Below are 14,485 nucleotides of genomic sequence, written 5' to 3'. Positions count from 1 at the left end.
GTGTTTGCTTACTGACTAGATGCTATAAATGGGCAGACTTGAAAAAACAGGAGTGAGGGAAGAAACCCCACACCTACATTAGCATTGAACTAAACAATGGGACTTTAAAACAGCGTAAGGAAGGCTCTTCCAGAACTGAAATTAGTTATTAAAAAAATACAATTACTATGAAAATTATTTGCATGAAGTTATTACATTCCTGCTGATATTTTACCTGTACTTTTAATAATTTAGTGGTTCATATGACACAATTAAACGGCTTCAGTGTGAACTTCTGATTAAGAATGCCAGAAGATTCAAAGTGCCAGCCTGGCAGTGCAGAAGCTATTTATTTCCAAATGTTGTTTTTCTAAACTGTTAGAACTCTAGGGAAGAGGAAGAGAGAAAGCAAATAGCTATTGAATTTGATACTGAAACTTAACATGAAGTTGGTATATACCAGTAAGAAAGTCATGATGGCACAAGGATTACTGTGCAGCTTCTGCTCATTTTACCCCTGTAACGTACGAGTATTTACCTAAATGTTACCATCAGTAATGAAATCTTTTTGAAAATCTGTGTTTTGTCCTTAAACTGAGTAGACAAAAGGATAGATTCATTTCAAAAATGTGAAAGAAAGGTGGAATGAATGTCATCACCATGTAAATCCACTGAAGCAGTATGTTGGTGGTGTCATACACAGTTACATACAGTAGTGGATCAGGCTGTGTGCCTCTCGTTTGTTCCTGTCTTCTCTCACTTCAGTGTTCAATCAGTTTTTGCTATTGGAAATCTTTGTTTGTTAAAACTTATAGTGGAAATGAAAGGATAGAGAATGAATTATCTGTCACTTAGCCTTCTGTATTACTACTTTGATCAACAGAGAAGCACTCTGTGACTGTCAGCATATAAATAAATGAAGGGTTGAATTAAATGTCTGAGTTATTCACTATTCAGTATGCTTGTGTAACACTTACTGAATTTCTTTTGGGCATTGTAAATATGTTTTAAGGATATTATTAAGCTCTTCTGTGCTTATTTGTTTATTTGGTAGGCAGGATGCAGACTAGTAACTGTTTTGAGGACAAGAGTAATTAATGTTGTATGTACAGGAGTCTTGTGGAGCAATTAAAATAGGAAGACGAGCAAAAACGTGTCTTTTATATGGGTGAAATGCAGAGGAGTTGAGCTGTGTCAGGTCAAGGAGGACTTCATTAAGTGTGGAAATGCAAGGCTGAGTTTTGGGAATGTGGTTTTCTGCAAAGAGCAGACAGGTGAAAGTTGCCAGGTTTTTTTGAGTTAACTGTGTTAACATAATACATGCCCTTGTTGATGGATACATTTTGAAATGGAATGGGAAAAGAATCACCATGCTTGTTTTGCTATGATACTAGGGAGAGATTTTCGCTCTTGTAATAGATGTAATTTTATTAGTGATCATGAGGAAAGGAAAACGCCTTTCACCTTCAAGTGTTATTTTCTACCACTTCATCAATTATCTCTTCCATTAAAGGCACAAGTTTCATGTTTCCTCTCATTTTTTAACCCTTTTACTTAATTTCTTCACAGAAAGGGTTGTCAAGCATTGGAACAGGCTGCCCAGGCAAGACATTGAGTCACTGTCCCTTGGAGGTATTTAAAAGGTGTGTGGATGTGGTACTTGGGGACATGGTTTAGTGGTGGACTTGGCAGTGTTGGATTAACAGCTGGATTTGATGATCCTAGAGATCTTTCCCGACCTAAATGATTTTGTGGTTCATTTTGTGTCTTCCTCTCTCTTGGAAGGCTGTTCTTGATTTAAGTTTTTTTGTTTGGTTTGTTTGGTTTCAAATACCTGTTAAGCGCTATGACATATGTAGATAGAAGTTGCTTGGAAAATATGCATCTTACTACCCTTATCATAGGGAAGGCTTTCAGGTGTTGCTAAGTTCTGCTGGAAATGAGGATTTGGTGACAGAGGTCAGTCATTCAACTGCTGTCAGGTATGCAAAGACCTAATATGTAGAAAGCTTCAGTCTAAAAATAATTTTTATCACAGAGCTGTTACCTTGTCTAATGAATTCTGGTGTGTTATTGGTTATCCTCTGTGGGTAAGGATGTTAACTCAAGAGCCAGTGTTTATTAAGAAATAATACGATTTACTCTTGTTCAAGCACAGCCATTAGTCTTAAGATGAGGATCACTTATAGTTAATTGTAACTTTGAAGTTCGGAATTTGTTCTGTAATTTTGGAGGATAAAAGACTTAGAGAAGGTTAGATGCTGGGTTTTGGATCTGTACATGTGGAGGGAGAGCAGCTTGAAGATTGGATACTCAATCTGTATGTTTACTTACATAAGCATAAAACAATTTAGTCACTGATTTAATAATTGAACAAATATATGTCTTTCAACAAATTAATGAGAAGTTTGCTTCAGATTTTGTAGTATTTTTAAGAAGTGATAGAAACCGCAAGAATCCTTCAGAAGAGCAATTAATCTAAGTCTGACTGGTTTTAATTTGAACATCCTGTTCTAGCGAGAGGTGTGGCGGGGGTTGGAACTAGATGTTTTCTAAGGGCCTTTCAAACCTAAACCATTCCATGATTTTTGTCCTCCACCAGAAGTAAAAGCTTTAGACATTTATTTGTTTGTTTGTTTGTAAATATTTAAGATCTTGACAGCACTTTGATTTACAAAGTAACAACTCTGGCTTTGGAAATCACGTACCTTTCTCACTGTTATTATAACAGTGATGGCATCTTTTGTAGTCAAAGAAAAGTAAAATTTGAGTTGACAGAGCTATTTCTGTAACAGTTGTTATGATGTCCTTTGTAATTGGAGGAAGAGAAAACTGCAGTTGACAGAGGAATAAAATGTTTTGATACCTTTGTTTCCAGAGTATGTAGTATGCAAATATTGCAGGGGGGTGCATTTGGATTTATTAAGTATCTTAAATCCAGAGAACAAATAAAAAAAAAAATCTGGTGGACAGTTCCTACTAGTGGAAAAACATAATGCTAGAATACATTCTAAATTTTTAAATATTAAAAAGTATCTTGAAAATTGCTTTTTATGTATTATTTTTCTTTAATAAAATAACAGTTGCGCTTTAGAAGGAAAGGGTTTTTGGTCAAGTATTTGTAGCTTGTTTACCAGCAGGTAACAGCTATATTTTCAGTGCTGAAAGAGCATTGCTGTAAGGTAAAGGAGAAATATTACAAGTATTCAGTAGACTACAGCTGTGAACTGAAAAAAAACAGAGGAACAATATTTTTAGTAATTCCTCCTTTTTGAGTCAGTTATATATATATGCCTTCTGTTCAGGGTTAAGCATGTTACCTTTAATAACGTGATGAAAGCTTACTGTGGTTGCTTGAGGACTGTCTTCATAATACTTTTGAATTTCTATGTCACCACTTGGATTATCATACTAGGTTAAAACAGTGCTTGTTCCTATCAAACAGCAACCACAAAGTCATAAACCAGAAAACTAAGAATCTAGTTTGTGGCTGTGGTAGTACTGTGGTGGAAAGTTGAATAGCAATTTCTGTTTGTTTACTATATCTATTAACTGCAGCCTAAGCTTTTGCCTAGAGTTGTCTTGGTTTTTTGTCTTTTTTGCTCCTTTCAGAGGTGTGGTGCTGATGGCCATTGTTTCCTTTTACAGCTGTGTGTTCAGAGGCACCTGTGCATGAGGAGAAGTTTGTTCTATGGCCTCAGAGCTGGGTGCCAGGGAGGATGGCAGCTGCTCAGAGCTGGCAAAACCCCTCTATCTGCAATACCTGGAAAAAGCTCTGCAACTGGATCAGTTCTTACGACAGACGTCTGCCATCTTTAACAGGAGTATATCCAGGTACCAAAAGCTTTCCTACTTTCCCTTGGGAGTGCCAAGGAAAGACAGGCATTTTTATAATATTGTTCCACACCTACACCGTATGAAGAATTTATCAGTGACTTGTTCGTTAGAAGCTCTTCTGCTTTAGGAGAGGTCACTTGGATCTCTCAGCCTAGAGAAGAGGAAATCTAAACAATACTATTAAATTTAATAATAAATCTAGCATTAGGTTTGAGTTTTGAAACAAAGCTTTTCTGATTTCTTCTCTCTGGTGACCACTGATAGGACCTGAGGCAATGACATGAAATTTTGTCAGGGGAGATTTAGGTGGGATATTAAGGAAAGGTTCTCTAACCGGAGGGTGGTTGGGCGCTGGAACAGGCTCCCTAGGGAAGGGGTCACAGCACTAGCTGGACAGAGTTCAAGAAGCCTTTGGACAACACTCTCAGGCACATGGTGTGATTCTTGGGGACTCTCCTGTGCAGGACCAGGAGTTGGACTTAAAGATTTTTGTGGCTCCCTTCCAACTTGGGATATTCTCTGATTGTATAAAAGATTTTGGACTGTGCTTCTCTCAGTTCATAGTGATAATACAGTGTGCTACCAGCTCATGTACAAATTAGTACAATGTTTTAAAGCTCTTTTTTTTGTAGCTGAGTGGCCAAAACTTTCTTTGTCTACAAAAAGTAGAAGGAGGAAGCCCTAAGTAGATTTTCAGGGACACTTACAGCCTTTAGTCATAAAGAAAACGGAAAGATTTGTCAGATGCAGAATTTGTCTAAGTTGTAGCAATGAGGCATCATTAATGTGTGTTTCTGTCTCAAAACAATCAAATATGTAATTTCATCAGTGTTTGCAGAGTTACAGAGCTGCTAACAGAATGGGCAACTGCTAAGAGATATATTTATAAGCATGTATTAAGACCCACAAAAGGATTAGAAAAGGTATATGTACATTTCTTACATGTTCCAGTGAGTATGACAATATTATGCTTTGGTTTGACTTGCATAGTTCATGCTTCTAAAACTAGACACCTAGTTGAAGACTGGAGGTGCAGGTTGATAACATAGCCAGGCTGATCTCATGATTAACTGTTGCTAAGAGTAAATGGGAAATTATTAACAGCAATATTTCTAATGTCTAGAGTTACATCTGAAGGAGTCTCAGTTCTCAAACCGTTAGACAAATGCCCATATGTAAGAAAGCTGGATGGTCATTTTCTCTTTTGAATATTTTCCTGTCATTGTCACTGTATTATGGATCTTCTTGCAGTGATGAAAGTGAAGATGGATTGGATGACAATCCTTTGCTGCCTCAGTCTGGGGATCCCCTGATGCAAGTTAAGGAAGAGCCTCCAGACTCCTTGCTTGGAGAGTCTTCTGGAGCAGGAAATTCTGGGATGCTGAACGCACATTCCCTGAATGGAGTACTCCAGCCAGGTGGGCGTGTATTATGTTGAATCTTGACTTTCTTTGGGTTAGTCTGGAAAAGCATTATTTCTAAGAACTTTATTTTTTTTTCCTGTAAATAGAACCAAAGTCTGAAAAAGGGAGCTTGTATAATTTTTCCAAACTGAAGAAAAGCAGAAAGTGGCTGAAGGTAAGAATATTGGAAAGAAATGCAGCTATTGTGGAATCTCTGAGTAGAGTTACCCACCTAGCCATTCTCAGTCATTTACCAGAAGTCCTGGCTAACCAGGGAGATCCTAATTGACTGAAAGTTTGCAAACATGACAACCATTTGCAAGAAAAGCTGGATGGAGGGCCTAGGGAACTACAGAACTGTCAGCCTATCCTTGGTGCTCTGTGAAATGTTATGGAGCAGAACATCTTGAGTGTCATCACACAGCATGTGCAAGATAACCAGGGGATCAGGCGCAGCCAGCATGGGTATATGAAAGTTGGGTCCTGCTTGTCCAACCTGATCATATTCTGTGACAAGGTGACCTGCCTAATGGATGAAGGAAAGGCTGTGGATGTCTGTCTAGACTTCAGTAAAGCCATTGACACCATCTCCCACAGCATTTTCCTTGACAAGGTGGCTGCTCACATTTGGATGAGTGCATGGTTTACCAGGTGAAAAACTGCCTGCATGGCTGGCCCCAGACAGTAGTGGTGCCTGGAGTTACATCCAGCTGATGGCCAGCTCCAGTGGTGATCCCCAGGGCTCAGTACTGGTCCTGTTTATTGTCTTTATCAGTGATCTGAATGAAGTGATCAAATACACCCTCAGTCACTTGCAGACAAGTTGGGTTGCAGTGTTGATCTGCTGGAGGGCAGGAGGGCACTGCAGAGGGGTCTGGATCATGGGCCAAGGCTGATTGCATGAGGTTCAATGCAGTGAATATCCTGCACTTGGGTGACAACAACCCCATGTAGCACTACAGGCTGGGGGAAGCATGGCTGTAAGGCTGCCCAGCAGAAAGGGACCTGAGGGTGCTGGTTGAAAGCAACTGAAAATGAGCCAGCAGTGTCCAGGTAGCCAAGAAGGCCAGTGGCATCCTGGCCTTCATCAGTATCAGCAAGTGTGGCCAGCAGGACCAGGGCAGTGATTGTCTCCCTGTACTTGGTGTCCTGGTGAGGCCACACCTCGAACCCGTGTCCAGTTTGGGCCTCTTGCTATGAGAAAGACATTGAGGTGCTGGAGTGTGTCCAGGGAAGGGCAGTGGAGCTGGGGAAGGCTCTGGATCACAAGTCTTAGGAGGAGCAGCTGAGGGAGCTGGGAGTATTAAGCCTGAAGAAAAGGAGGTTTGGGGGGACTCCCTTGAAGGGAGATTGTAGTGAGGTGAGGATGAGTCTGCTCTCCCAAGTAATAAGCAATAGGGCAAGACAAATGGCCTCAAGTTGTGCCAAAGGAGGTTTAGATTGTATATTAGTAAAATTTTCTTCACTGGGGAGGATGGTCAAGCATTAGAACAGGCTGCTGAGGGCAGTTTTGGAATCACCATGCCTGGAGGTGTCCAAAAGGCATGTGGATGTGGCACATGAGGATGGAGTTACGTGGTGGGCTTGGCAGTTAGTTTACATTCAGAATCTGAATTAATTTTAAATTAAGCGAATCTATTATAAAATGTATTAAATGGAGATTTGGGACTTGACTGAGAATTTGTTTTTACATTGAACTCACTACAAGGTCTCAGTGAGGATGGCAGTGGAATGGTGGCTTTATGCTGTCTTTGCGTTTTCACTGTATTGTAGCCATCTCAAGTTAGCTAAAACATGTTGCCAAGAGGTCAAACAAGAGCCAAACTTGCAGAAACTGATGCAGGTAGAAGTGGTAGAATAGCAGGACAAACTACAAATGGGGTAGGGAAGCACCTGCAAACAATACATCACAAAATACCCCTGCTGTTATCCTGGCTTTTCTCACTGCTGCTTTTCTGAGATCACAAACAAAGTGGACTAAAATGATTTAACTGTCACAAATTAAGAGAAAACTACTTTCCTCCAAATCAGAAAATGTGTATGGGATTCACTGCTATACAGGTCTGCTCCTCAGAAATCTATTTTCTATGAGTCTTTTTAGATGGACACGTTGTTAGTGCTAAGTACCATTGTTGGGTGAGACCCACACCCCTTTATTAGGTAAAGGCTCAAGAGTCCTTTGCATAAATAAACAGGGATTTGGGATTGTTAAATTAGTTCCCATTTATTCTTGTTAGAGTATCCTTCTGAGTGATGATTCCAGTGACACAGATTCACCAAGTGATGAGGATGGAGAGGAGGAAGAAGAATTTTCTCTTTCAAGGGAAGAACTTCACGATATGCTGCGATTACACAAGTATAAAAAATTGCATCAAAGTAAATATAGCAAAGACAAGGAGGTAACAAGAATGTTTACATTTTCTTGATTTTTATTCTTTCCTTCAACTGTATTATTTTAACTGCTCTTATGTTTTTATCAAAACTCATAATTTTGTGAACTGGAAAATGCACTGTTTGGTAGACAGTAATTGTCTAACAGCACTTTTAGACAAGGGTTATTGAATCAATTCCATACATAGAATGAAAGATGCTGTGAATCTGTCAGTAATGTACATAACTAGTACTGGCACATGTTATATATAATTTCCACAGTGCTCTGTCCCAGTCACTAGAGCAAATACTGGGTGTTAAAATGCAAGATTTGGATTATATATATGCAATGTATATGAAAATGGAGATGCTGTGAGTTAAATTCTAATACAGGTACTAGCTGCTATTCAAGTGTATTTATATCATCGTTAAAGTAATGAATAGTAAGGTGATGTTTACAATCTCGAAAAGGAGTCCCTATTTTACTACCTTGTCATTTTCTGTCATGATTTGAGGTTTTACTTGACTCTTTTTCTTTCTTTTTACCTTTTTTGTTTGTTTGTTTTGGACTTTCTTTTGATATTTTCTTTCTTCCTCTTAGAAGAAAATAGTCTGCTGCATTTTTGCATTTTTCTTAATAGTAAGCCAAATTCCATGGCTGCTTTGATTCTAATAATGTATTTCTTCAAATTATAAGGGCTTTTACAGAAATGTTCACTGATGATTTGAATTGCAGCAGAAAGTCTTAGATGAAGGAGGTTATCCTATTCTGTTATCTGAGAATGTGTCTGAAGTTAAAATTTGTCCTCCTGTTTTATATTCTTTTCGAATATCTCCAGAAGAGTGAAGAAATATTTTCCACACAGGTCTTTGCTTCTCTCTACTTCTTTCTTTTGTTTTCTTGTAAAGCTCTGAACCAATACTGTGTTAGCTTCTTGAAATATTGCATAGCTACACAAATATTCATACACCACATTTTTAAACTGGTCATAGCTTCGTTAGATTTTACACAAATACTTATTTCCAGACTTGTAAGAAATAATACCCAGTGAAATTAACCAGTGAGAGATTGTTAGATCAGCAGTACACAGTTATGGAGGGAGAGGAGCATATATCAGAAAAGTTTGTTTATGCTTGTGATCTCACTTTTCAAAAATTTTCTATTAATTTAAAAGTATGCTTAGATTTTAATTAGTTAATTTCTGAGCAGTACTGCCTTTAATTTGCCTGTTTATGTGTAAGCTGTGTGGAATTCTTCACTACTTCATTTCAATAATGCTGGGAATATACTGGCATTTTTCATCATTTAGAGGAAAAAATGTTGAGGCAGCTGTATTTTTACTTGACAATCTGAGTGTTCAAGTTGTTTGTCCTTGTGGAAATCTTTTAAATGCCTTTTCTTTAAACCTGTCCTTTTACATCCTTTGGGATGATAAAGTAGAACATGTATGTAATTTGGGAATGCAGGCCAAGCAAATGTTGGGTCCATAACTGGACCTCTTCATGTAGTGTGTTGTCTTGCTGGGCAGCACCTGTGTGGAAAAGACAGAGCAGTATGTTCTGAAAGTACAACCTTGACTGCACCTCTTACTTCACCAGGTGGGCTCAGTTCCCTGTGCTCAATTTGGAGCCCACCCCTGGGAGCAGTGGTTTCACTTTAGACTCTGATAGTTGATAACAAATGCAAAATATGGAGAAGTACATGCTTCCTGATCTCTTCCTTATGTTCAGGATCTGAGCTTGTTTGGGGACTGTCTCTGTTACCTGCTCACTCTCCCCTTCAGTTGCAGCAGTACCAGTACTACAGCGCGGGGCTGCTCTCTACCTACGACCCCTACTACGAGCAGCAGCGCCACCTGCTAGGGCCCAAGAAAAAGAAGTTTAAAGAAGAGAAAAAAATAAAAGGTAAAGTCACTAACTTCATGCTTTTAAATGGCTGCTGGGATTTAACTTCTGTCCTACGTTGTTTCCTTTGATTAAACATAAATGTTCAAAACTTGTGGGTTTTGTAGGGAAATACCAAGTTCTGGCAAAGAAAAATGTCTACAGAAAATATTGTGCTTTATCATCTGGCTTCTAGAAAGCTAGGGTGGAAAAAAGGTGTGTGACTGGAGAGTTCATGGCTTAAGATTTTCTTTGTGGACCTTATTCAGTAGTTTGGAATCCACAAACATTGTTTCATATCATGGTCCATTTATTCAAGAGTGTTTTGAAAACATGACAGGTCCTTGAAAAGTTTAAGAGCTTATCCAGTACCTGCTGCAGTTATTCCTGAATTTGTAGTTTTAGTGATTAGGAAGTTTCAGGGGGTGAGTGTTTTCTGGAAAATAGAGGGAACTTGGAGTTGATGTTTGATGTCAGTTAGAATAGAATTATATCTCTGACATAACAACTGGAGTTTCTAAGATGTATATTTGCCAGGAAATACAGTTTCCTTTCTTCTTTGGGCTGGCAGTAGTTGTAAATCTGTAAAGAAGCAGAGAAGGCTATGAGCTGTCAGCGTAAGGTAAACTCCCTTAGTGTAAGTACTTAAGTTTGAGCTGTGTTTTAAAGGTGTTATTTCAGGCTGGCTTCCATTCTTTTTGCAAGTTCCTTTAACTGTGGTGGTTTTTTTCTCCATGCAGCATCCATAATTTTGCATACTCATGGTGAACATTTTTAATATCTGATACCAGTATCAATTTCCTCTGAAAGCTGGTATGACATGACAATGTGCCAATATCTTTCAATGCCAATATCTTCTCTTTGCTGAGAAGTTTGCTTTGAGACTTATTGTACCAAATGATAATGTTGTCACCTTTAAAAGTCTTACCTTTATGTAGCTTTAAGTAGAATTTTGCTGCAAAGCAAGGAACATGCACCAAGTCTGAGACATTTTAACTCTCAAGGCATGTTTCCCTGGGTGGAAGTAATTGCATTTCACCCCTCTATTAAACAGGAAAATCTTTCCATTATAAAATACTGAGGAAATATCTAATAGTATAAATTAATTGTACCAGAATTGGAAAACATGGATAAGTTTGGCTTTTTTCTTGGTTCCACATATAAATTGACTAGGAGAATTTGCTCGGGAAAGGTGCCTGATTAAATGTACCCCAAAAATAGAAATGTATTTTTATGATTGTTGTTGCCATGCAGGCAAGTTGAAAAAAGTAAAGAAAAAGAGGAGACGGGATGAAGAACTCTCTTCAGAGGAGTCACCACGACGCCACCATCACCAGACCAAAGTTTTTGCCAAGTTTTCCCACGATACACCTCCACCTGGGTCCAAGAAAAAGCATTTGTCTATTGAGCAACTTAACGCACGTCGGCGCAAAGTGTGGCTTAGCATTGTTAAGAAGGAGTTACCAAAGGTGAGCTTGGCTAATGGCAGTAGATCAGTGATGATACAAGAAAGTGAAATAGGAAATTAACTTAGTGGGGACTTGACACCTAGAAAAACAGAGTAAAGTAAGACCTGATTTTTCCAGTGGTCATTAATGACCTAACTGGAATTCTGTAATCTGTAAGCAACGTGTAGTTGAAATATCACCAGTGGTACCTAAACAGATCATGCAGTGCTTGCTGTGGCTATTCAACCCTCAGCAATGAAAGGTGCAGGAAGCTCTAGCAGGTTCTGACACTGATCTGCAGGATGGCAGTATAGGCCAAACCACTGTCTAGGTTTACAGTGGAGTTCAGAAAATGGGTGTTTCAGTCACAACATCTGTGTTTTTCAAACCTTACCTCAGAAACAGATTAGGGAAAAGTGTTTGTATCATTTACAGTACAACCTTCAGGCACATTTGAAATAGAAGGCTGGATTCACTGTTGGTAGTTTTCTGAGATGGTCAGAGTGGACCTTAGAACCTGCTTTTTGAAGTTCACAGTCAGCAGACTTTGAATTCTACAACAAGTCATGACTGTGTCGTCCTGTATGGACTTAAAAGCCAAACAAAGGGTATGTGCAGTGAGAGAGACCATATTTTTTCAAAAGATGAATTTTGATCATGTGAAGAACATAGGATCTACATAAATTCTTAACATCTTTGGGAAACAGTGGAAAATATTGTTTCCCTCAGTGATAAAAATGGAATAGGAGACCTCTGCTTTGCAACAGTAGTAATTAAAGAAACAATTGTGAAAAAAGAGGTGTTTTGCATGCTTCCTTCAGGATTTTGAATATATTTATGTATGCCTTCAGTAATTTAGGGATGAAAAGCTGTTTCAGTCAAAATGAAAAATAATTACAGTATCTATTCTCAATTATACAGTAGTGTGCAGGACTGAAGTTGGTGCATGTACCTGCTGAAGACTAGATAGTGATTTTTTTTTAAATACTGTGAAGCAATTACCCTTTAACTGATTTATGGGTTGTCCTCTTTTACAGGCATACAAACAGAAAGCTTCAGCCCGTAACCTCTTCCTAACCAACAGCAAAAAGGTAGGTGGTGTTTAGTTTCATACTGTTCCTTGTACTGGATATAATAAACAAACTGTAACCTCTCTGTTTCTTACAATACTGACTATACCAGCAGGGCAGTATAGGAGAAAGAACTGTTTCCAATAATTGTGATTTACTATAAGGCTTTTCATTTTTTAGCTGTGTTGTTTTGTCTTGTTTCATAAGCAACAGATGAAACAAACAACATGAGTTCCTTTCATGAGATCTTTCTGGCTTTTGAAAGATTTAGTTTGTACATTTTAAATTTACTAATCTTTGATACTGTACATTACTGGCTTTGATACACTTCGACTTTTGAGTTGCCCATCTATCCACTAATTAAAACTTGATGGTTTTAAGCATTCTGGTTGAAATCAAAGGGGCTCTTGGAATATTAAGTGCTTTAATTTAGATAAATATGTAGAGGACCTGAGATTTTAAATAGAGCAGTTTTCAGCATAAGTGATTGCGAAAGCAATCCATCTTCTCATCAGAGTCTTCTCTGAGAATTGGCATTGTTTCTACCTGGAAAACTTTGCTTACAAACACTGGGTAACAGCTTTCTGAGCACTTTTCAAGGGTTATGCTCAAGTGTCTGATTCATTTATATTGCTGCTGAGTAAAGTATCACAGTTTTTTCTCTTTTGAAGTATCAGACTTGGTGATAATTACATCTGATACTGTTTCTTGCTGGCTTTCTTTACAATCTGCCCATTTTATCACTGTTCCCAAATCTTATTTCTTTCTAGCTGGCCCACCAGTGCATGAGGGAGGTCCGTAGAGCTGCTATCCAGGCCCAGAAAAACTGTAAGGAAACTCTACCACGAGCACGTCGTCTCACCAAGGAGATGCTTCTCTATTGGAAAAAGTATGAAAAGGTGGAAAAAGAGCATCGGAAACGAGCTGAGAAGGAGGCTCTGGAGCAACGCAAGCTGGATGAGGAGATGAGAGAGGTACAGCAAAATCACAGATTGCTGATAATTCATATTCTGAGGAGACAGAAGTGACTGGATAATTTGAGTTTCTGAATCCAAGCCATGAAATTCAGTTATTTGTTCTGTTTTGGTGCTATTCCACATATTTCTTCTGCTGTCTTATTTTTATTTACGTAATTATTCTAATGTTAGCAAGAGGTGATTAAAAAACCCCTTCAAATTGCATAAATTCTTTATAATTGAGTGAAATTGAGGAAGGAATCAGAGAAGTTGTGCATGTCTCACAGACATACACAGCTCAGTGTTGATAAGGGCCAACATTTTGTAATGGTTTGTATATCTTTCTGGATCCAGAAGGGAAGACACTTTTTCATTGACATTGAATTTTTTTGTCCTGTTCTTTTTTCCCCCTGCTGCTGTAAGATGATTCTGTCATTTATGTACGAGACACAGAATTTTTCTGTGCTTGCTTTTTTGTTAGCCAACTGGCAACTTCTTGAACTTTATTACAGAGTAAAAGGGATTGAATTCAAGAGAGTTTCCTTGTAAAAGCTCTCTAGTGAAACTGTGATTGTTATTTTAGATATGTATACCTTATATGAGGAATGGTTGAATCTGAAAACTAAATCTAAGACATTATAATGCTTAAATTATGCTTGCATTTATTGTGTTCCTCTCATTCTTGCAAATTTATTAACATTTGGTAAAGTTTTCTGCTGACTTAGATAAATAGACAAATTTTAACAGTTGCATTTTTTGCCAAAGCCTAAGGGTGAACAGAGCTTCAGCAATGCCTTGCTGAATGCTGAGTAATGATAATATCTCAAATCTATTACTTATTGATGTACTCATGTGTACTACCATAATTCCCTCTACTAATAAGTAACAGAATGTGGGAGTGAGGTTGCCATGAGAGCACTTCTTAACTGCTGAGTTCCTTTACTATAAACCACTAAAGTCATGCTATTTTTTGTTGATATTTTTATTTTTCAGTGTAAACAAAACTTTGAAACTTTCTCTTAATAGATTATGGTGTTTTTTGTAATGATTACTGAATTTAAAAAAACTTTTCATTTACAACATTTTTATATTTGAGTATAGATATTTATGGAGTTGGTCAGTGTTCTTTTGTGCAACTAATAATGTAGCACTTCAAAGTGATGTGCTTAACATAATCTAGATAGATTGGTTGTTGATACATTATTAGATGAATTTTTTTTTGTTTAATTATATTTTTAACATTGAACTCTTGTCCTGTCTCTTTTTCCTCTTCTTTTGTTTTTGGTAAATGCTCTTCTCTTAGGCTAAGAGACAGCAGCGAAAACTGAACTTTCTGATCACACAAACTGAATTATATGCCCATTTTATGAGTCGTAAACGAGATATTGGACATGATGGGATACAGGAGGAAATCCTGCGCAAACTTGAAGACAGCTCTACCCAAAGGCAGATTGATATTGGTGGAGGAGTAGTGGTCAACATCACCCAAGAAGATTATGGTAAATGATTCATCTACAGTCCTTTCCTTGCACTCTTGA

General features: G+C 38.0%; 1 protein-coding gene across 3 annotated transcripts in view; it reads left to right on the top strand.

Annotated features, from left to right (window-relative positions):
* The window catches only part of INO80 (INO80 complex ATPase subunit), a 62,477-nt gene that overhangs the window by 3,714 nt on the left and 44,278 nt on the right, over positions 1 to 14,485 (top strand). For 2 of the 3 annotated variants that reach the window (XM_054634077.2, XM_054634078.2), the window contains exons 2-11: positions 1,549 to 1,622; positions 3,628 to 3,813; positions 5,068 to 5,234; positions 5,327 to 5,394; positions 7,457 to 7,618; positions 9,374 to 9,494; positions 10,728 to 10,942; positions 11,959 to 12,012; positions 12,762 to 12,965; positions 14,251 to 14,446. In XM_054634077.2, the coding sequence (XP_054490052.1) occupies positions 3,671 to 3,813; positions 5,068 to 5,234; positions 5,327 to 5,394; positions 7,457 to 7,618; positions 9,374 to 9,494; positions 10,728 to 10,942; positions 11,959 to 12,012; positions 12,762 to 12,965; positions 14,251 to 14,446 (1,330 nt within the window). In that variant the 5' untranslated portion in view covers positions 1,549 to 1,622; positions 3,628 to 3,670. The remainder of the gene's footprint in view (positions 1 to 1,548; positions 1,623 to 3,627; positions 3,814 to 5,067; positions 5,235 to 5,326; positions 5,395 to 7,456; positions 7,619 to 9,373; positions 9,495 to 10,727; positions 10,943 to 11,958; positions 12,013 to 12,761; positions 12,966 to 14,250; positions 14,447 to 14,485) is intronic. The other variant, XM_054634079.2, reaches the window with a different exon arrangement.

This window comes from Agelaius phoeniceus, chromosome 6 (assembly GCF_051311805.1).
Source record: "Agelaius phoeniceus isolate bAgePho1 chromosome 6, bAgePho1.hap1, whole genome shotgun sequence".
In the NCBI taxonomy this organism is placed as follows: Eukaryota; Metazoa; Chordata; class Aves; order Passeriformes; family Icteridae; genus Agelaius; species Agelaius phoeniceus.
This window is presented reverse-complemented; position numbering and strand designations above follow the sequence as displayed.